Consider the following 20566-nt stretch of genomic DNA (forward strand, 5'->3'; position numbering starts at 1 on the left):
CGCTCGATAGACGCGTTAAGGCTTTTGTGCTTGTTATTTTGGAGTGTTGGGTTAGGGGAAATATGTCCCTCCAGCGCTGGCACCACATGAATAGTATTTCGATTCTTGCCTAGGCACCACTAGCTGTAACAAGTATTGCATTTCGATTTACGTTGTATTAGGCGGAGGGATACACTTGGCTGTTAGCGCTATGATTGATCGTCGTCTTTGTTGTTTTGCCTGACGAAATCGCCTTAAATTCTGCTGCGCGTGTTGATGTGTCTAACAATCCAGCAGCCTCACGTTACACATTCGACCCCATGTCGGCCAAGAAGAACGGGCACCAAGATATTTCTTTGTTGAATTCAGATCGTATGCACAACAAAGTGACAATCTCTCCGTCTCCTGCGTCTATGGAGGCGCCGGCACGCGATTTTGTAGTTCTCCTCCACAATCAAAAGGAGCCCAGAGGTCAACGGTACCTAAAGGCAGAGACGATTGCAAGGATTTTGCACGAATTTAGGAATGGGTGGCTGGAGGCTGAGCTTATCAACGGCTATCGGATTGTAGTATGTTTAGAATGGCGGGACTAATTGACATGTTTAATGAGATTGGTTCTAACTTTCATCGTCAGATATCCCCCGATAGATTGGACCGCTATACCAATGGAATGCAAGCATTTGAAAGATTTTTGACCTCGATTGCGGAGGCTCCGACGCAGTACTTGGCCGTCCGGTCTCGCAAGAAGCATAAGCCGATATCAGGTGATAACCGCGACATCGATGATCTTGACAAAACTGCTCCAGAAGGACAGATTACTGAAGCGGATGAAGCCGAAATGATCTTTGGCAAGAACGGTTACAACCGCTTTCGCGAAGACGAAGACAATGATGCTGGATCGGAACAGTCTGAAGGTGCAGCCGAAGCTGTTGAAGATGCCGTTGCGCGCCGCGAATCCGAAGGTGCCCTATCAGCGAAGGATGAACCACTATACCCGAGCTTCAACCGTGCATCTGCCAAGACAAAGCGATTTACAAAGCCTATCTCAGAGTCAGGTTTAAAGAAGCGACGAGCTGGCGGGAGATCTCGAAGGGATTTCTCTGGTGACGAACTTAACTACAGCTCCGAGAATATGCCTCTCGGGCGAATGTCGGCATTGCGAAATCGGCCAAAACCATCCTATTCAGAACTTCCTTTATTTCATGAGTCGTCCGACGACGAACCGGGTGACAGTGAGAGCAGTACGTCCAACAGAAATTTGCTGTCATTGAAGTCTGCCAGACCCTCGGCGGTAGAACAGTCGGAACGAAATTTAAAGCGAAGACGAGCTCCAAGCAACGATTCTTTGCGCTCGATTCATTCAATGCAATCCGACCACTCTGCAGATACATCCGACAGGCGTTCAGCTTCCCAGAGTAAGCGAGTGAAGATCAGCAAAATGCGATCGGAGCTACGTCCCGGTCGTCTTCAGCCTTTATCAACGGCGAAGAATAAGAAGCGGTTCCTCCCTGAAGACTTCGATTCTGAGTATTCACGGCGGCATATTCACTATTGTGATGCGTGCAAATTGGACAGTACGCATATTTTTGACAAAGGACAATTGATCCATTGTCAGGGATGCTCGTTCTCGTATCATGTGCTGTGCTGCAAGCAGCCAGCGTCGAAGCATGTCTTGACACTAGTTACAGAGCACCTCTTTGTTTTGCAGTGCCGATATTGCATCGGAGCGGAGACGACCGATTTTGGAAGTCAACTGTGCTTCGTCTGTGGTCAAGAGGGGCTAAATTGCAAGAAATTTGTGCCATTTGTCCCGCGTTTGACAGCAGCATCATCTGCCACGACGCCATCTGCAACGGAAACCGACGAAAACGAGAAATTAGAGGAGGAGGAGATAACTGACCCTCGCATGTTTAATCCGGAAAGGGTTATGTTCCGCTGCTCGTCATGTCGGAGATGTGCTCACTATGATCATCTTCCTGCAATAGGTTTAGATGAGTCCCAAGATGATGAGGATGTGGTGTCGCAATATTCCGAGTTCCAATGTCCGATGTGTGCCGCACACCCCGCGAAAGTGGAAAATATTCTAGCTTGGAGACCTTTGGAGAAAGGTTTGGAAGACCCTTCTCAAGAGGTATCCCTGACAACTGTGCTAGGATACAAAAGGGAGTACCTTGTCAAATTTGAACGTCAATCCTACTTTCACGTGACATGGGTGCCGGGGAGTTGGTTATTCTCTACTGCAAGCAGCGCTCAGTTGAGATCGTTTCATAAGAAGCATCCGTTTGCGACATACAGCGTCGCGGACGCGGTCCCTGAGGATAACTATCGTATCGAGTCTATTCTTGACGTGGTCTATAAGGGCGACAAGACTAGAACAGATATGAAGTTCACGTCTAAAGACGAGGAATTGAACAGCATTGGTGAAGTACAAGAGGTTTTCGCCAAGTGGAAAGGACTATCATTTTCTGAGCGTATGATCCCGGGAATTTTTTTATCAATAAATGCTTGATATCTGGTTGCTAACTGCCTTAGTATTCTGGGAGGAGCCACCGTCACAATCGCATAAGGAAAGATATGCCGACTTCCAAGAGGCATATGAAGATTACGTTCGTGGCTTTTATATTCATCTTCCGCAATCCGCCCCAACGGATATTCGAAAATTCAAACAATCTGCATTTGCCAAACACGAGCTTAAAGAACAACCTAAGTTTATTGTGGGTGGCACTTTGATGGACTACCAGTTGGAAGGTATGAACTGGCTCTACTTCAAATGGTTTCAGAATAAACCAGCGATTCTTGCGGACGACATGGGCCTTGGAAAGACTATTCAAATAATCTCATATTTGTCGATTCTATTCCATGTCCATGGAATTTGGCCTGTGCTGGTCGTTGCTCCTCAGTCAACTGTTCCAAACTGGAAGCGAGAATTCCGTAAATGGGCGCCAGATATTAGATGCATTGCATACAATGGGTGGAAAGAACACCGACAAATTCAGCAGAAATATCAGATGTGTGTGACTAACAAGAAGGGTGTCAATGACTTGAACTGTCATGTGGTAATTACATCATTTAATGCTCTAATGGATGACTCCTCGTTTTTGAATAGATATACGTGGCAAGTTTTGGTTGTTGATGAGGGCCAGCGACTAAAGAGCGACAAGAATATGACGTATAAAAGTTTGAAGGAAATGCACACGGGGCATAAAGTTCTCCTGACGGGTAAGCATTTCTGACGAATAGATAGTGTGGTTGGCCTAAGAGTCTTTAGGAACCCCCCTTCAAAACAATATAAGAGAACTCTTCAATCTTTTGCAGTACGTAAGATTTTCGTTTTACAATGGGTGTTGATCCTCATTGCCTTAGGTTTTTGAATCCTGCCGAAGTGGACGCGGAGAAACTGGAAGGGAAGTACTCAGAAATGAGCGAGAGCAATGTGGTTGAGCTACACAATCTACTACGGTATGCTATTGCAAATTACGTTAACTGTCACATTACTCACAAGTCCCTTTTAGACCGTACTTCTTACGACGGACAAAAGCTGAGGTTCTTAGCCACCTATTGCCGCAAAAGACGGAGATTATCGTGCCAGTATCCATGGTCACCCTTCAAAAGCGTCTCTACAAGTCGATCCTAGCAAAGAACCCCGACCTGCTGAGAGCTATTGTTTCAAAGACGAACTTATCAGCAAAAGCCTCGACAAGCAATTTAAATAATATATTTATGCAACTTCGCAAGTGCCTCTGTCACCCGTACCTCTGTAATCAGGACATAGAACAGTTGTCGACGGATCCGACAGAATCGCTCAAGCGATTGACTGAGGCGTGTGGGAAGCTACAGCTTCTTTCTATCATGCTTCCCAAATTGATTGCGGGTGGACATCGGATACTGATCTTCAGTCAATTTGTGATCATGTTGGTGAGTTCAACAATTTGTTGCTTATTATTGGTTACAAAATATAACACTTTCTCAGGATATTTTGGAGGATTTCCTCTACGGAATGGGTATCAGTTATGCTCGTCTGGTGAGTTGCTTTGCAGCACGATTTTTGCCAATTTGATGTACTTACGCCTATTAAAGGATGGTAGCGTCACCTCTCAGGATCGTCAACAGAGAATCGATGCATTTAATGCCGAAGGCTCAAAAATTTCCGTTTTCATTCTATCAACCAGAGCGGGCGGTGTAGGCATTAACTTGGCTACCGCTGATACTGTTATTGTTTATGATCCTGATTTTAACCCGCATCAAGACATGCAAGCCTTATCACGAGCTCATCGAATCGGGCAAAAGAAGAAAGTTCTTGTGTTCAATCTTGTCACGCGCAATTCAGTTGAAGGTATATCTAAATTGCTGCTAGGTTCGAAAACAACTGACCCTGTCATAGAAAAAATCCTTGAAATTGGACGGAAAAAAATGCTTCTCGACCATATTGTAATCGAGAATATGGGCAACGTTGAAGAGGAGAATTTTGACTTACAGGGCATTCTTCGTAATGGTGCAAGACTATTATTCGAGAATAATGAGGAGGATATTAAGTATGATTCTGCCGCGGTTGACAAGCTACTGGCAAGGACTGCAGAAGAAGAGGTAGTTTCGGCGTCTCAGCAGAGAGAAGAGAATCGGTTTGGATTTGCACGAGTCTGGGAGTCCGAGACGGCTGATTTGGCTGAGGTCAATGATCTCAGTGAAACGGACGAGAAGAAACCTGAGGGCGACGATACCGGATTCTGGGATAAGGTTCTACAAGAGCGTGAGGCTGAAATTCGAGACGAGCGGGCTGCTAGACAGGCTCAGTTTGGTCGCGGCAAGAGGATTCGGGAGGCGATCACGAAGGTAAACCCTCTCCGTGTGTGTAGTGCGAACAATGCTAACATCTAGTAGAATCATGTTGATCGGGCAGAGTCGAATGATGACACAGACCAGCAGACGAGTCGGCCGAGAGCCAACTCGAGTGATTCTGAGGCGTCTTTCCATCTTTCACCTACTCGAGTGTCAGTAGAGAGTGAAGATGAATTCCAGGATGCCGATATGGATGAGATTGATCTACTGATGAATCTACCGACGCCTTCGACCACCGTACCGAAAGAGCCAACTTCTGCTGCGATTTTACCAAACCTTGCGACAGGAACCCCGCCAACGGCGACTCTTCCGTTTGATGTGCGACAACTTGAAACTGAGGTATCATCTCCGGCATTAACGCTTTCGCAACCAACTACCGTTCGTATGGTGCCGGTTTCAGCATCAGAGCCTCTAGTAGTGCCTCGAAATCTGGCAGCAAGTCGACTAGTACCACCCTCTCCTGGGCCAGAGGGTTTTGTTGGCGCCTCAACTCCCATTACCGTATTGCAACAGGCGGCGGCTACTGCGCAGCGTGAATCAGAGGTTGCTGCACCTATGGCGAGTGCATACATGACATTACCTTCTGAGCCCGCCGTGCAGTCGTTGGCGGATCAAATGTCCAAACCAGGTCCAGGAATCCTTATTCCGGCTTCGAGCACATCGGTTTCTCAGGAGAGTCCACTGGTATTTCAAGGCGGCACTGCCAAACTCTCCAGGAAGAATTCTAGTGATGTATCCCAGTCGGTGCAGTTTGTGACGAATACCAGAATGCCGTACAATCCTCGCTATCCGTTTGTTTGCGATGGATCGCACTCGACGCACGAGCCTGGGAAGTGTCCACTTCGTGCAACGCCAGTGGAGTACTGTCCGCTATGCGGATATGCGCATCTTGCCGGCGTCCAAATATGTCCGCAGTTCTTGTCAGTGGATCAGCTCGGATTTTTAATAGCCGCAGTTAAGGAGTCTAAAGAGCCCGACTTCTTTAAGGTTCCGGCACTGAAGTATTTGACCGTCGTTCTGGAAAAGCTAATGAGCAGCATTACTGGTCGGTCCAATGTACATTAGAATTATATGGATTTCGGCGTATTGTGGCTATATCCTGCTATATATATAGATTGCAGATAGATATTTTGTAGTTTATGTTCACCATGTATAATTATGTAAACTAAATAAGTTATAGCAAGAGAACAGCCTAATAATTTCTCTAGTTACTGTAGCCCAGCCAACAATCGACAATGTAACCGGGAGCTTCGTATTAAATACAATCTTCCTGCTGAGATGCTTGGACTGAAGATAGGACTAGATATACTAGAGCTATTCAATTCTAGAGGTTATCAACGCAGACGTAACAACCGGAGGCGTCAACATTGGATATGGCATTACACAAAAAACTCTCAGTGGTGATTGGAGAACCAGTTTGACATATCCTTGCCAACTCAGTGTGTTTTGAGCTGTAGATGAACAGAGGCAAACAATATGCATGACATGTCTACTTTATTCTTACACCTATACTATACTGTACACAAATAACCGATGCCTTACTTTTCTCTGCTTTCTAGCCGAGCCACAGCATGGTGAAGTTCTGCAACACGATTTCCAAGCGCCATAAACACCGCATACTCTTCCCGCAGAGCTCGAAGCACACCTTCGGCGCCGCCACCAGCAAACTGACCCTCCAATATCTCACGCTCAATTCCGTCAACTCCGCGGTCAACATCTCCAAGCACGTTTTTGTAATCAGTTATTTTCTTTTCTAATTCCATAGCATGCCGCTCAAAATAGGCAAGAAGTGGATCACCAGGTGGTAGCCGAGCGCCTGGAATACGAAGCTGCTGGAGTATTTGTATGCATAGCTGAGCATCCTGTGTCGTTGTATCAACAATCGCCCGCTGAGACGTCGTTGCGACTAGATCGTTTGCTAACGCTTGATGAGTTGTGACAAGTTTTCGCATGACGACTTCGACATCGCGCGGCACACTTTGTAGCTCATCTTGCCAAGTCTCTTTCCGTGCCGTCAAATCTTCCGATATCTCGATCTGCTTGTTTATGTAGTTACTATAAACTCTGTTAGCAGAGAAAGGTACTGTAGTCACGGAAAGCAACTCACTCTATTTCATCAAGCTCCTTTTGTGCAGCTTCTGGCAGATCGCTATGCCTAGTCAACGATGTAATCTGCTGTGGTACCTGCTGTTGCTGCTGCAGAGGTTGTGTCATAGCGGCGGGCTTTCCAAGGAAAGACCCACCTAATGGATTAGTCGGCGCACTAGGATTCGCACCGAAAGTGCCCGCGAACGCGGTATTCGTGCTTGCTTGCGGATTTCCAAACAAGCTGGTACTAGCTGGCGGATTTGGTTGTGACGGCGCACTCGTCGTGATCGTGCTGGCCGCAGGAGCTCCAAATAGTCCGGTTCCGGTGTTGCTTGCATTTGATGCGCCAAAAAAACCAGTTCCTGTATTTTGTGCGGCAGGTGCTGATCCAGTAGCTCCAAATGAAAATGTTGGAGCGCTGCTGCTGGTGTTCGTCGATCCAAAGAGACCACCAGTGTTTGTGGAAGCGGCCTTGTTTCCAAACAGTCCGGTGCTCGGTTGGTTTGTCTGCTGATCAGGTGCCCCGAATAAGCCAGTACTGCTGGTGCCTGATTGCGCTCCGAAAACCGGTGTTGACGGCTTCGCCGAAGAGCCAAACAGCGATGTTGATTGCTGATTCTGCTTGGGAGTCGAGCTAACTCAAAAAATTAGATCTTTTCACACATTGATCCACATTCTACTTACAACATCACTGTTGTTGTGAGTTGACCAACTGCGAAAGATATAAATCAAATGTTCAAGCACTAGAGTTGTGTTTATTCGAATTGCACGAGCGAGTCTTATATGCGCTTCTCCTGTTAATGCGCGTGTTTTGCAGTGATGCCGTAGACGCGACATTCTCCTGCATATATGTATAACTTATAGTGCTTATAAAGCAGTAAATAAGGCGAATCGTAGTAGTTACGCATAAGTCCGCACAATCACCCTAACCCCCAACGTGCCGTGTTTGACTTTTTCGACCCCGCGGCTGTGGCCGGCTTCAAACTTGCGGACGACGTCGTCCCGTGAGAACTGACCAAGCCTGCACGATAGCAATTCACTCTGATTATTAAATAGATTTGTGGGAGACATTTGCTCTCTGGACTGATATACCACTCTGGGCTTTGCAGGACTGTCGTGCCTACTTCGAGAGCAATTATCTGTCACCGTGGCCAGTGTACGTTGTTTATCGCGTTGTCCTCTGTCTGCGCGGATACTAAATTTCAAGTACAACCCTTATACAACTATCTTGAGAAGAAGAATGGCGTCTCTGGGAGTTGAGGACGCGAAGCGGCTAGCCGCTTATACGGCAATCGACACACATTTCCCCACTAATGCGAAGGTGGTCGGTGTTGGTTCCGGATCAACTGTCGTGTACTGCGTCGAGCGCATTGTTCAGAAGAAGGCCAAGGGAGAGATACCGGCAGACACCATCTACATTCCTACAGGTTTCCAAAGCAAGGAGCTTATCATTCAGGGTGGATTGAATCTAGGTGCCATTGACGGGTTAGTCTAACGATTGCCGTAAATTGCACGTTGGTATGCATTTCGTTGCTAACGGTCACTGCGGTTAGATATCCAGTTCTGGATGTTGCATTCGATGGCGCCGACGAAGTTGATCCCGATCTCAACTGCATTAAGGGTGGTGGTGCCTGTCTCTTTCAGGAGAAGCTAGTTGCTCAATGCGCAAAGAAGTTCATTGTCGTCGCCGACTTCCGGAAAGACTCGACTAATCTTGGCCTGAAATGGATTCAAGGCGTGCCGATCGAAGTCGTACCGCTTGCCCACGCTAAGGTGAGACAGGATCTGCTCGAGATGGGCGCCATTACTGCAACTCTTCGTCTGGGCGGAAAAGCCAAGGCCGGTGCTGTTATCACCGACAACTGCAACGTCATCATCGACGCGCATTTTGGCCCAATCGCAGATCCAGCGAAGTTAGCAGAACAGATCAAGATGCTTGTCGGAGTTGTAGAGGTCGGTCTTTTCATCAACATGGCGGATGCGGCGTACTTTGGCAACGAGAACGGAAGCGTCACTGCGAAGTTCAATAATGGCGAGATTAAGATGATAGAGTAAAGCTGCGAAGGTTGGTTGTGTTGTGTTGTTAGTAATTTATGTGATGCCAATATTAATTTATAATGCATGTTTCCATAGACAGGGATTTATAATATAGTTAATATCTAGTCTTAGCAGTACGCTCCAAACGCCACAATATATTAGTCCTGGACCGGAAATACTCCCGTAAAGTACAACACTATCAGTACAATTTCACTGCTGGTACAAGACAAATCCTTGGTTGTCACGCAGAACTAGCGTGGAGTAATCCACCTCAGGATCGAATTCTTGCCATACGCTAGCAGGAAATATATGCCTATTTTTCTCGTACCAGGTGCGATGCACGACCTTGGAACGTTTAATGTCTTCATCGGGGCTATCAAAGTCAAAAAGGAGGCCAGCTTTAGTCTTGACCTTATTAAGGATGAAGTAATAGAAATCATAGTGATGTGGGATGACAATATTGTCTTTGACAAACATGATGTCGTCAACGGTGCCTCGATGAAGCTCCTTCTTGCCCTTGCGGGTCCGATCTAGCATGACCCAGATTTGATCGCCCTTCTTGATGGTAACTTTTCCAGGAGTGTATGTACCATCAAAATAGCAAAATTGAAGCTCTACCCTTTCTTCTTTGATCTCTTCTTGCCGTCGCAGGAATTCCTTCCGTAGTTCTTCCCGCTTTTGCTTGTCCAATTCCTCAGCCTCCTTTGTCTTCAAGAACGACGTATCAACTGTCGGATCGACCTTGCGACGTTTCTTGACAACAGGCTTGCCGTCATCCTTTGTCTGGTCGACCTCCTCGCGCTCTTCTTCCTCGCCATCTGCAAATGAAAGCTTGGACTTTTGCAAGCCACGTTTTTTCTTTGCCCGCTTTGTCAGCTTGACATCGCTATCGGACGCAGCCTCACTGCCGCTCCGCGCTGCTTCACTCTCACTCCGACTAGTACCCTCCTCGTCCCTTCTTTTCGCTAGTAAATCCTCCCTTAGACGCTTCAACTTTTCGCGATCAACGAGTCCAACTGCCTCGTTCTTGATAATATCCTCTACTGACACCAACTGGGTCTCAAATTCGCGGATGCCGGTCGAGGAAGATGCTGCACCGCGGTTACGAAGTAAGTTTCCCGCGGAGTCTTCTTGTTCTTGTTGGCGTCGGCCTGTCTTCTCGGCATCTTGAAGATTTGGTGGTCTTGCGAAATTGCTGAGGCTCATGATGATGCTGGATAGCAGAGCAATAACTGCGATTATACCCCGATATCTTTGCAGCGATGGTCGTCAAGTAGACCTGACTCCAGGAATGCGATGATTCCAGGTCAGTGCGATATAGGCTTGACTTTCAGTGGTCGAGTGTATTGAGACCTCGAGAGGACGATGGCCACAACCACTTAGAACGGTGAGCCGCACGACAAAAAAAGTAGTGGCTCGAAAGTCGAACTTCGCAAGCCTCGCTATCGGATGCGCCTGGACAATCGCCAATTGTCCCCTCTCTCGAAAATGTCCCACAAACTGCGTCATCGGGACGACAAGCTCGTAGCTCAGGTGTACGATGTCCTGCACTCGGCCGACGCCAAACGATGGCTGCGACCGACTCCCGTGTCCGCGTACTACGATTCCGCATTACGTCCCCCGTCGGGGAGCACGAGACAGTCGGACAGTCCGTACCATTTCGGTTCCCGGGTGCCGGCATTCACGACACGGCCGTCGATGAAGATACCAGAGTATCGAAACGTGATGGCGTCAATTGCCCGCGACGATTCGTTCCAGATATGGCTGTCGTACCTCGCGTTAAGGGAGTACTGCTTCAAAATGAGGGAAAAGAAGCGAGACATGCATCTAGACAGGTCCGTATTCACTGCGGTTTATTTGTCATTGAAGTTTCGCAATCTGGTGGGGTTGACGGCCGAGGAGGTGCGGCGGATGAAGATGAAGGACGGGATCAGTCGGTTTCAAGGCGTGCGGGTGAAAGCTTCGAAACCGGTCAGTCCGAGCTTGATATCGGAAAACAGCAGAAAGGCATTAGTTGCCTTTCCAAGCGAGAAATTACCATTTTTGCCTGCGTCCAAGTCGACGAAGTACGTCCTGACAGCAGCGAACGTGATCTCACAGTTTTGGGCGAGACTGCACACGGTTCGGGACGACATTGAGACGCTGTTTGGTGCGCTTTCGAGAGTGGAGCTGATGCACTGGTTAGACAGTGCACGAGCGGCGGGGTCAGCTGTGGCTAGGAAAGAAGTCTGGCAGCGGATTAACGATGGGTTGAATCCGCAGACGGAAGACGAAGAAGGCTTGGCGATTCCAAAAGACTTGTTTGAACTGACGGCTGTGCCGGTGACTGCGATGTGGAACTCGTACATTGCTAGTGTGTGTCAGACTGGGACCCGACAACTGAAACGGGTAAAGGACTTTGGCAACCTTCTCGACACAGAATCAGATCCGATCAACGCGTTCAAAGACGAGGACTATAAAGAGTGGTTGTTGGATTACATCAAGGTGGACTACGAGCAGCTTATTGTACGGGACTACAGCAACCTCGACAGCAAGTCCGACAGTGTGGTTGACGTCTACTCTCAGACCTCGATCTTTGACAACGCGGACGCCAAATCTCAAGTCAAGGCAATCGCGACGCACCTACGCGTGCTATCAGCCGAAGCGCTGCTACTGGTAGAAAGCATGATCGTGGCAGGCGTGCTTCCCAACGTGGTTACATACGAAATATTGATGCTCGCATTTGCAAAGTCTGGCATGCTTGAAGCTGTCCGGACGGTCATGCAGACCGTCTGGCGAGTCTCGCTTAATGAGGATATTCCGCGGCATGACACTATCCGGCTTGGCTCGAGGTTGTATCCCACGCAGCGGACATTGATGGCCGTTTACAATGCGTTTGCGGTGAACGGACAGCCTAGTGAAGGCGAGAAGTATATCGATGCCATGCATGACAAGTATATGATCCGCGGTGTTTCTGATGCTTTGAACGCCGTCAGAGATAAGTGGCGTACAGTCGAAGCACAAGCGTAGTATAAGTGATTAGTTTGGCAGGGTGTATGATAGAATAAAGTACTGTATATTATGGAATAGACAGAGTCATAACGCCAGGTATATGAGAATCTTTTTTATCCAAGAATTCTATTTACAAATTACTCAAACCTAAGGTCCGTTGAATAAGTTCGACATCGGTTAGTCTGCGCCATCAAATTGATGCATGCGATCGCGTTGTGTGTGTCTCTAAGAAGGCCACTTGGTCCGCAAGCAGCTACTGCCGCCTGTGGCATTCGGGTGCGGGTTTGCCGCAGAGGTTGTTAGATTTCGACACCTTTTAAATTTAATTAGAGAATATACCAATTATCCGCCATATCCGCCATCCATATCCGCCAAATCCGCCTATCCGCCTATCCGCCTACAGCCCTGCTGCCGGCCATGAACATGAATTGCTGATCTTTTGAAAGGCCAAGCTTATTTTAATTAGAACGGAGCGCCCTATATCTGATAATCTGACCCCGCATATATTATTAGGGAGTTTCACGTAACGTCAACTGGTCAGCAGTTTACTGATTTTTCACCAATTTTTAGAATTACGGCACCAGATTTTATCGCGATATCGGGGATCGAGTATCGTTTTAGCGAGCTTTGACTGTATAACATTGTCCCGTGATTGTCCCGTCCAGCCGTGACAGTCTGCACGGTTGCTATGGCCCAGCTTCGGGGCTCATGTTGCCGGCGGCTCGATCCTGCGATATGATGAGCGTCGGATATAATATTGCTCGTGACAGAAACGAGATGGCGGTCAGCTGTTTGATGGTATGTTTGAGGTGGCCGCGAGGAGACCTCGGCCATGACGCACGCCTTTGTTTCTGCGCACGGTTCATGAGTCATACGAAGAATTGCTTAGCATCCAGGGCCCAGACTGACTTCCTATATCGCACTTGAGTCACGGCTTGACAGTAGATCAAGCACAATCAGTCGGTCAAGTGGATCATGACCCAGACAGTGCCAGGATCACAGGACCTGACAAGATTATTGTTGCCACTAGGCGAATGACAGAAAAATGGTGATTGGGGTTAAAAATGACGAAATCCAATACTAATCGGGTAGCCTGGAGAATCTGTGGAGATAATGATAAGCTAAATTCAGGAGTGGAAGTTGCTAGTGTGTTGTCAGAGGGCGACCTGCGGCTTGCCCAAGGAGAGTAGGCTGCAACGGCATTTGTCGGAAGACTAAGACCAGAAATATTCGTATGAATTTGGAACGAAATCGAATATGACGCGAGAAATGGATGGATCGACGGAGCTGTCCGGTGGTTGCGTTTCGCTTCAATTGATTCAGTGCAGTGTTTGATAGCCATTAAAAAGCCCGCACATGCCCGAGCAGGCTATCATGATGATGCTATGAGTCACACACCCATTATTCTCTAACATAGTTATAAGTTAAGTTAATAATAAAAATAATAATAATTCGCAGTTGTTCGCGGTTGAAGCTCAAATGGCCTGTGCGCATCACGACAGATTTGCTCACTGGACGCGGCGATGGCGTTATCGGTCTACGCCCAGTGCGACTTAGTTAATCCAGATCCAGTCTAGTTGGCGGCAATCTAAGGACTGAGTCAACGCCGCATCAAGTCTGGCGGCGGCTCAACTCAGGGGTAAGCCAGGGTCGAATTTTGCTCCTCGCTTGACGACTGGGCAAAAGTGGTATCACCTCCCAAACTTTGCAGCTGCCTGAGAAAGTTATTCAGAGAGTGTTATTTACAGGGGCCGGCTGAGTGGGCAAGATTGCTCGTCCCAGATTCCGTAAGCACCGAATCTCAGCACGTCAGTCGCGCCAATCCTTGCTTTAGCTCCGCCCCGTTCCTATAAGCCTTAAATACTCAGCACCTGCCTGCAAACTCTGCCCACAACCAAACACCCTAAACACGCCAGTCATGTCCGCCCGCAGAGCCCGGTCAACTTCTTCTTCGTCGTCGGCAACATTAGAGAGCGGACATGCTACTGCCGCGTCGCCATCAGGTACGCTGATTTGGCATACTGATTCGAATTTGACGACTAATTTCTGACTAGGTGGATCCATCGATGAAAAACTCACTCAGCGATTGTCTCTCAATCTCGAAAATTCGGAGGAACTGCCTGTGTACAACAGAAAGGAAGATAACGAAAATGACCCTGACGCGATCCTGGAGCACCTTATGACGCAGGGCCAGTCTTCCTGGACAGAGGAAGAGGAGAAGACGGTCCGGCGAAAGACCGACTGGCGGGTCATGGTCTGGGCATGTTGCATGTTCTTCAGTCTCGAATTGGATCGGGCCAATATATCGAACGTTCTCACGACCGACTTTCTTGATAATCTCCACATCACGACTCAGACCTACAATTTGGGCCAAACTGTGTTCTTGATCTGCTTCCTGGTCATGGAGATTCCGTCCCAGATGATTATTCGCTATTTCGGTCCCGAGGTGTGGATTCCAGTCATGATGACCGGCTGGGGCCTCGTTGCAATGTGCCAGGCATTTATCAAAGACCGTGCCGGCTTCCTGGCCACTCGAGCCCTTCTTGGTGTCTGCGAAGGTGGATTCATTCCTGGTCTCGTTCTCTATCTTTCGTCGTTCTATAAGTCACACGAGCTAGCCATCCGCTTCTCCTGGATCTGGGGTGCATCCAACTTCACCGACATTGTGTCTGCCCTTCTGGCCGCCGGCATTCTGCAGATGAAAAACGTCAATGGTTGGTGGGACTGGCAGTGGCTTTTCCTTCTCGAGGGCATCTTGACAACCATCATCGGTCTTGCCACCGCCGTCGTCTTGCCATCCGTCCGAAAGAAACATATTTCACGAATCTTCACTGCCCGCGAGGTGGCCATTCTCCGTGCCAAGGTTCTTCTTGACGATGAGTCAAAGAGCCGTGCTCTGGAGCGTGGTCGCCATCTCCATATCAACGTCAAAACCATCCTGCTCTCGCTCTTCGACAGATATCTTTTCCCAATCTACTTTCTCGGTTTCTTCGGCTACATTCCATCACTTCAGGGAAAGCAGTACCTTACCATCAACTTAAGGGCCATGAAATTCACGACTCTTCAAAGCAACTTGCTCACCATCCCGGCCTCTGCGCTTTGCATTATTTGCATGTTAATCGTCTCCAAAATCTCCGACAAGTTCAAGGTGCGGTGGATATTCGCTGTCATAGCTTCTGTGTGGGTCATTCCCAATCTTATCGCCTTGATCGCCCTCCCCGACGACGCTAACCGATGGGCCCGTTTCGCGCCGCTCTCCATCATTGTTGGCTATCCGTACTTTCATCCCATCATGATCGCATGGGTATCGCAGAACTCCAACGACCACGAACGCCGCGCGATCTCAGCCGCCTGGTACAACATCTTTGTGCAGTGCGGCAAGATCGCAGCTTCCAACATCTACCAATCCCACGACGCGCCTTACTACAGGGTCGGCAACTCCGCATTGATCGGTGTTGCTGTTGCGAACGCGCTGACAGCTGTCGGGACAAAGATCTGGTACACGTACTCGAATCGCAAGCGTGCACGCAAGCTAGAGTCCATGACGCCGGAGGAGTACGAGGATTACAAACTTAACACGAAAGATCTCGGCAATAACCGTGCTGACTTCCAGCTTTACACGTAATGTGGTGGCGTGTACGATTATGAAGGGATCTGGAATGATTGCATTCCGTGACTGCATTTACAATGTTAGAATTTAGACGTTATCGAAAAGTTATTTTGTGGCGTTTGGTGTTTTTGTAATGTTAGGATCTTGATTAATGCATTTTCTTCATCATCATGATTGCGATTGTCCACAGATGCCCTGCTTATCCAATCAAAAGCAGCGCATCTTACCAACGACGGTCAGGAGTGCCCCAGATTTTCGACCAAACGCTTGCAATGTTCTCGGAATGGGTACCTGATGTGGTAATAACAGGAACACTCGATACGTGGAGAATATCTCAGGTTCACGAAGGGCTGGCACGGGGCCACAGGCCCACAACGTATGAAAGCACATCAAACTAATCAATCAGCCGTAGTCAACCCGCGGACTTGCATCCAAATCCGGAAGCTAACGCGCAATTCTTCCGAGCCGCACGACTTCCCCGCCTTCTCGATACAGTTGGCATTTGCTACATGTTTCATTTTGAGCAAGACATGCGAGAGAACAGCAGATCCCTGGACGTTCTGTCGCTGACGATGGAACTTTGTGGAGACTTGTTTTTCCGGTGCGAGGAAGATTCTATATTTCTCCGCTGATTCCATCCACTGACTCTCCATCCAGCATCCAGTAAGTCGCCATGAATCGCCCCACACTATCCAGCTTGAAGAACTTTTCCAAAGCCATCGCTCCCCACCAGGCCGAGGCGGCGTCGACAAAAGCTGCGGGCGATATTTCTGCAGTCTTTCCGTCGCTCTTGGGCATCGAAGTGCCGCCGCTTCCTGGCCGGTTCGCGGACCTTCAGCACAGGCTTATTCTCGGGAACGAGAACCGGATTGTGAATGCGTGGGCTCGTTTGCTGGCCAGCTTGAAAACAGAGATCGCCGAAATCAAAGCTCGCGGGTCTGACGTTAATCCGTCTGTGGATTTTGAAAAGGGCATTGCTGTCGATGCCGCGACTGGGCATGCAACGTTTAATGACCCACAACTTGTCGCAGAGGTCCGCAAACGAGGCGCGGTTGTGATTCGGAATGTGGTTCCCAAGGATCTGGCGCGCAGTTACAAGTTTGACGCTGAGAAATATATCAAAGCGAATCCGTCCGTTGTTGCGTTCCCAAAGGACAGTCCGTCGGTCTACGAGCTCTACTGGTCGCCATCGCAGGTCCGCGCCAGATCCCATCCGAACCTGTTGTTGGCCCAGAAGGCGTTGATGAGCTTGTGGCATTCGAGCGACAGCAGTGCACAGCTGTCGACGCAACATCCACTGATGTATGCTGATCGCTTGCGAATTCGGTTGCCTGGCGACGCCCAGTTTGCGCTTGGCCCACATATCGACGGCGGGTCGATCGAACGTTGGGAGGATCCCGAGTACGCCAAGGTATACGACCAGATTATTAGGGGAGACGGATGGGAGACTTACGATGCGTTCGACTATGCTCATCGCGTTGACGCGGTCACAGATATGTACGGTGGAGGCGGTGCATGTTCAATGTTGCGCATGTTCCAGGGATGGCTGGCGATGTCCAACACGGGTCCTGGAGAAGGCACATTGCGTGTGTACCCTCTCTTGAAGCAAGCTACCGCGTACACGATTCTCCGACCTTTCTTCGACGCCCAGTCCGGCTCGACATTCACAGCTCCGTCCACGTCATTTCCGAACACTGCTCTAGGCGCTGGGCAAGAACTTGCCCAAGCGACTCATCCGCATCTGGAGCTCGAACACGCCATGATCCCGGTCCCGAAAGTACAGCCCGGTGATTATGTTGCCTGGCATTGCGACACAATTCACGCCGTCGACCCGCGCCATGACGGCAAGTCAGATTCCTCGGTCTTATACATCCCGTCCGTGCCCATGAGTATGCCGAATCTCCAGTACCTCGTCCGCCAGCGAACAGCATTCACGCAACTTTCTCCGCCTCCTGACTTCCCCGACGCCGGCGGTAAGGGCGAAAGTGGGTTTGATGGTCACGGCACCGGAGCCGATTTTTCATCAGCGGAGGGAATGAGGGCTGCTGGTTGTGGAACTTTGAAATGGGATCCTGCCTTCGCGCAGAGCGACGCCGAGCTTGCCCTGTTGGAGAAAGCGAACAAAATTGTTTTTGAATAGGTCCGGACTATATTTAGCTATTGTATACAGTTAGTATCTTCGTCAAAATAGTTCATGGCCAGAATATATTCGTATAAATCAGAACGAACATCTTCCAAACGCAACGGCCGCTTAGGTACAAACCCCTTAGATCTAGTTCTGGTAGCAGACAATTACAACATCATACCTACAAACTGTAATAACTATGTTGCTTTTGAAATTTGAAGTGTTGTGATGACATTTCAGTGATACAGTATTTGATATAACTTACGGGTACTGTGGCTATTAAAGAGTATCGCGGACAAGGCCGAAGTCCTGGCTCAAAAATCGATAACGGCTTATCGTTGTCGAAATCTTGCATGGAGGTAAGTTTGGCTACTGCAAGCCAAATCCCAAATCGTCCCCGCTAGGGAAAGTCAGTTTTCCCCGTCCACCCCCAAGATTAAAATGAATCACTTGGTCCGGGTCCCAAATGAGCGAAAAATATTGAGCATGCCTAGGGTAAGACCGAGTCAGACTGGTGGCTGTTGCAGAAGTCTGCTCTCGGGCAAGATTGCGATCTGAGAGGTCCAGAATTGTTGTCTGCGTGAAGGCCCTGCTGTTATCAGTGAGATACTTTGCTATAACTTGAGCTGATTTGAGTCAGTCTGTTGATAGAGGGTAAACTTGAGTTGGTTAGTTCAAAGATTCGGTAGCATTAGAAATCGACATGGGCTTGCCCGACATCACTGAAGAGGAGGCCGAGGCAACCCAGCTTCTCACCACCGAAGAGCGTGCAATTGCGGATGAGGAGGCGCTCGTGGACGAATTGGAAACGGAAGAGCTCGAGAGGGGTAGGCTTATAGCTGTCTTCTTGTCTCTTTATGTCGGCGTGTTCCTTGCTGCCATTGATGGAACCATCGTTGCCACGCTGTTGTCGCGAATCGCGTCTGATTTTAACGAGTTTCGGTCAGTGTCATGGATTGCGACCGGGTATCTAATTGCTCAGGCCGCGTTCCAGCCGACGTACGGAAAGCTCTCTGATATTTTTGGAAGAAAGCCGGTATTACTAGTTTGCAACGTAAGTACAACTGTTGATTGTGGGACGTGCAAGGGCATGCTAACGGTTAGCCCTTCTCTTGCAGGTCTTATTCGGAGTCGGCTCGATTCTCTGCGGTCTCGCCCCCACTCTTTGGTTTTTAGTTTTTGCTAGAGTCGTTGCTGGAATGGGTGGTGGCGGTTTGACGACCCTGAGTGCGATCACCTTGAGCGACATTGTCCCTCTTCGTCAGCGCGGTCTTCTTCAGGGCATTGGCAACATTCTTTATGGCTGCGGTGCCGCCTTTGGCGGTATCGTTGGTGGCATTTTGACCGAGACGGTCGGATGGCGATGGACGTTCGCGATGCAGGGTCCGATTATCTTCGTCTCGATCTTGGCCATCCAGTTCAATCTGAACTTGCCAAGCAAGGAATACGATGGCAGCCAGTTCAAGCGAATTGATTTCCTCGGCTCGTTTACTCTTGTTACGGGCTTATGTTTGTTCCTTGTTGGAGTCAGTATTGGAGGAAGTTATTTTCCGTGGAGCTCGCCATTTGTCGCCCTGCCTCTTTCTCTTTCGTTCATTGTCCTTGCTTCGTTCGTATACGTCGAGTTGTACATTGCTAATGAGCCTGTTATTCCTCTCGGTTTGCTGAAGAACAGAACCGTAGCCGGTTCGGCATTTACCAGCTGGTTTTTGAGTATGGTTTACTTCACAAACATCTTCTACACTGCCATCTACATGATCGCCGTCCAAGGCGCCTCGCCAACTAAGTCTGGCTCGAGTCTGATGCCGCAATTCATCGGCAGTGCACTGGGTTCACTCGTATGTGGATACTACATGCGAATGACAGGTCGTTACCAGCTAATGTCAGTCCTCGCGATGATCTCTCTCTTTGGTGGATCACTACTGCTTTGCACTATTGGCATTGACTCAAATCTAAACCTCGTCTCGACATATTTGTTCTTGCCTGGGTTCGGCGGCGGCCTGTACCTGACAATCACCCTCGTCGGTCTCATCGCCGCAGTCCCACACGAGTACCAAGCCGTGTGTACAAGTATTCAATACGGTTTCCGCGGCACTGGCTCCACGATAGGCGTCGCTGTCGCTGCTTCCATCTTCCAAAACACGCTCGGCAAGCAATTGCACGAGCGCGTCACCGGACCTGGTAGCGAAGAAGTCATCCGACTTGTGCAAGACTCTGTCGAGGAAATCGCTAAGGTACCCGAACCATTCCGTCTAGCTGTCACGTTGAGTTATTTGGATGCCATCCATACGGTCTTGTACACGAGCGCGTTCTTGGCGTTCTGTGCTGGCGTGTCTAGCTTGACGATGAAGGAGCATATTTTGCATAACAAGGTGAGCAGGAGATAAATGATATGAAACCATTTGCGGGAGAAAATAGATGGAAGTGTTTGGCATTTGATGATGGCGTGTCGGTTGTTGGTATTGGTGGGGGATGACAAAATTTACACTATAGATTATTTGAATACTTCGTAGCATATTGAATAAAAGTTAGTTATGTTGGTCAATATCCTATCACCTTTCATGTATTCGACTTTGACCAATATAAGGAAGTACGACACCTTTGATGCTGCTGCCCTGACCGCAACTAGTCTTGTCAAAAATTACGCGAGCTGTCATGAAAATAAATTAAGCACCACGCTATTGTAACCCGCACAACGGATAACTCCTCAAGGGTATCTACAAGGATGAAAAGTTGAAATAAACATGCGCCACTTTCGTTTGAAGGAAGTTCTCTAAATGCTCTCGAAGTTTTGCTGAGATATGGGGACGTATATACATTTCTGATGTAACCCTGCTAAAGACTAAAAGGCGTAAGGGAAATAAAGCCATGGCTAGTCGTGTTCACATTGCAAATTATGA

The 20566-nt window shown here is 48.6% G+C and overlaps 8 protein-coding genes across 8 annotated transcripts; 6 read left to right on the forward strand and 2 right to left on the reverse strand.

The window, feature by feature from the left end:
* On the forward strand, positions 1–6008 carry POJ06DRAFT_245072 (P-loop containing nucleoside triphosphate hydrolase protein). The gene is made up of 10 exons (XM_056186587.1): positions 1–548; positions 614–2450; positions 2512–3198; positions 3248–3293; positions 3343–3438; positions 3492–3894; positions 3950–4000; positions 4057–4312; positions 4361–4809; positions 4858–6008. Exons 1-10 carry the CDS (start codon positions 300–302, stop codon positions 5878–5880), a joined length of 5097 nt encoding a protein of 1698 aa, XP_056046033.1. The 5' UTR covers positions 1–299; the 3' UTR covers positions 5881–6008.
* A 281-nt stretch (positions 6009–6289) lies between these two features.
* Positions 6290–7665, reverse strand: POJ06DRAFT_245074 (uncharacterized protein). The gene is made up of 3 exons (XM_056186588.1): positions 7588–7665; positions 6923–7537; positions 6290–6870 (listed from the first exon to the last, which is right to left on the reverse strand). Exons 1-3 carry the CDS (start codon positions 7590–7592, stop codon positions 6354–6356), a joined length of 1137 nt encoding a protein of 378 aa, XP_056046034.1. The 5' UTR covers positions 7593–7665; the 3' UTR covers positions 6290–6353.
* Positions 7666–7891: 226 nt separating this feature from the next.
* Positions 7892–9046, forward strand: POJ06DRAFT_245077 (ribose 5-phosphate isomerase A-domain-containing protein). The gene is made up of 2 exons (XM_056186589.1): positions 7892–8388; positions 8457–9046. Exons 1-2 carry the CDS (start codon positions 8144–8146, stop codon positions 8956–8958), a joined length of 747 nt encoding a protein of 248 aa, XP_056046035.1. The 5' UTR covers positions 7892–8143; the 3' UTR covers positions 8959–9046.
* POJ06DRAFT_245078 (XAP5, circadian clock regulator-domain-containing protein) lies at positions 9047–10309 on the reverse strand. The gene has a single exon (XM_056186590.1). It carries the CDS (start codon positions 10144–10146, stop codon positions 9151–9153), a length of 996 nt encoding a protein of 331 aa, XP_056046036.1. The 5' UTR covers positions 10147–10309; the 3' UTR covers positions 9047–9150.
* A 75-nt stretch (positions 10310–10384) lies between these two features.
* On the forward strand, positions 10385–12038 carry POJ06DRAFT_245079 (uncharacterized protein). Its single transcript, XM_056186591.1, has one exon. The coding sequence runs from the start codon at positions 10390–10392 to the stop codon at positions 11947–11949; it is 1560 nt and encodes a 519-aa protein (XP_056046037.1). The 5' UTR covers positions 10385–10389; the 3' UTR covers positions 11950–12038.
* Positions 12039–13733: 1695 nt separating this feature from the next.
* POJ06DRAFT_245081 (major facilitator superfamily domain-containing protein) lies at positions 13734–15697 on the forward strand. The gene is made up of 2 exons (XM_056186592.1): positions 13734–13934; positions 13986–15697. The coding sequence occupies exons 1-2, from the start codon at positions 13850–13852 to the stop codon at positions 15554–15556; spliced, it is 1656 nt and encodes a 551-aa protein (XP_056046038.1). The 5' UTR covers positions 13734–13849; the 3' UTR covers positions 15557–15697.
* Positions 15698–15720: 23 nt separating this feature from the next.
* On the forward strand, positions 15721–17931 carry POJ06DRAFT_245083 (uncharacterized protein). Its single transcript, XM_056186593.1, has one exon. It carries the CDS (start codon positions 16215–16217, stop codon positions 17679–17681), a length of 1467 nt encoding a protein of 488 aa, XP_056046039.1. The 5' UTR covers positions 15721–16214; the 3' UTR covers positions 17682–17931.
* A 438-nt stretch (positions 17932–18369) lies between these two features.
* Positions 18370–20053, forward strand: POJ06DRAFT_192967 (major facilitator superfamily domain-containing protein; the record flags this gene model as incomplete). The annotated part of the gene is made up of 2 exons (XM_056184896.1): positions 18370–18720; positions 18785–20053. 2 exons carry the CDS (start codon positions 18370–18372, stop codon positions 20051–20053), a joined length of 1620 nt encoding a protein of 539 aa, XP_056046040.1.
* Between the last annotated feature and the right edge of the window lie 513 nt (positions 20054–20566).

Source organism: Lipomyces tetrasporus (assembly GCF_029532465.1).
Source record: "Lipomyces tetrasporus strain NRRL Y-64009 chromosome Unknown POJ06scaffold_2, whole genome shotgun sequence".
Classification (NCBI taxonomy): domain Eukaryota; kingdom Fungi; phylum Ascomycota; class Lipomycetes; order Lipomycetales; family Lipomycetaceae; genus Lipomyces; species Lipomyces tetrasporus.

Bases quoted from the DNA above. Each gene is read 5' to 3' on its own strand.
- POJ06DRAFT_245083 (XM_056186593.1), top strand. From the start codon at position 16,215: ATGAATCGCCCCACACTATCCAGCTTGAAGAACTTTTCCAAAGCCATC.
- POJ06DRAFT_245081 (XM_056186592.1), top strand. From the start codon at position 13,850: ATGTCCGCCCGCAGAGCCCGGTCAACTTCTTCTTCGTCGTCGGCAACA. The intron at 13,935-13,985 runs GTACGCTGATTT...ATTTCTGACTAG, and splicing joins TACTGCCGCGTCGCCATCAG to GTGGATCCATCGATGAAAAA.
- POJ06DRAFT_245079 (XM_056186591.1), top strand. From the start codon at position 10,390: ATGCGCCTGGACAATCGCCAATTGTCCCCTCTCTCGAAAATGTCCCAC.
- POJ06DRAFT_245078 (XM_056186590.1), bottom strand. From the start codon at position 10,146: ATGAGCCTCAGCAATTTCGCAAGACCACCAAATCTTCAAGATGCCGAG.
- POJ06DRAFT_245077 (XM_056186589.1), top strand. From the start codon at position 8,144: ATGGCGTCTCTGGGAGTTGAGGACGCGAAGCGGCTAGCCGCTTATACG. The intron at 8,389-8,456 runs GTTAGTCTAACG...CACTGCGGTTAG, and splicing joins AATCTAGGTGCCATTGACGG to ATATCCAGTTCTGGATGTTG.
- POJ06DRAFT_245072 (XM_056186587.1), top strand. From the start codon at position 300: ATGTCGGCCAAGAAGAACGGGCACCAAGATATTTCTTTGTTGAATTCA. The intron at 3,199-3,247 runs GTAAGCATTTCT...AAGAGTCTTTAG, and splicing joins GCATAAAGTTCTCCTGACGG to GAACCCCCCTTCAAAACAAT. The intron at 4,810-4,857 runs GTAAACCCTCTC...AACATCTAGTAG, and splicing joins TTCGGGAGGCGATCACGAAG to AATCATGTTGATCGGGCAGA.
- POJ06DRAFT_245074 (XM_056186588.1), bottom strand. The intron at 6,871-6,922 runs GTGAGTTGCTTT...CAGAGTTTATAG, and splicing joins AAGGAGCTTGATGAAATAGA to TAACTACATAAACAAGCAGA.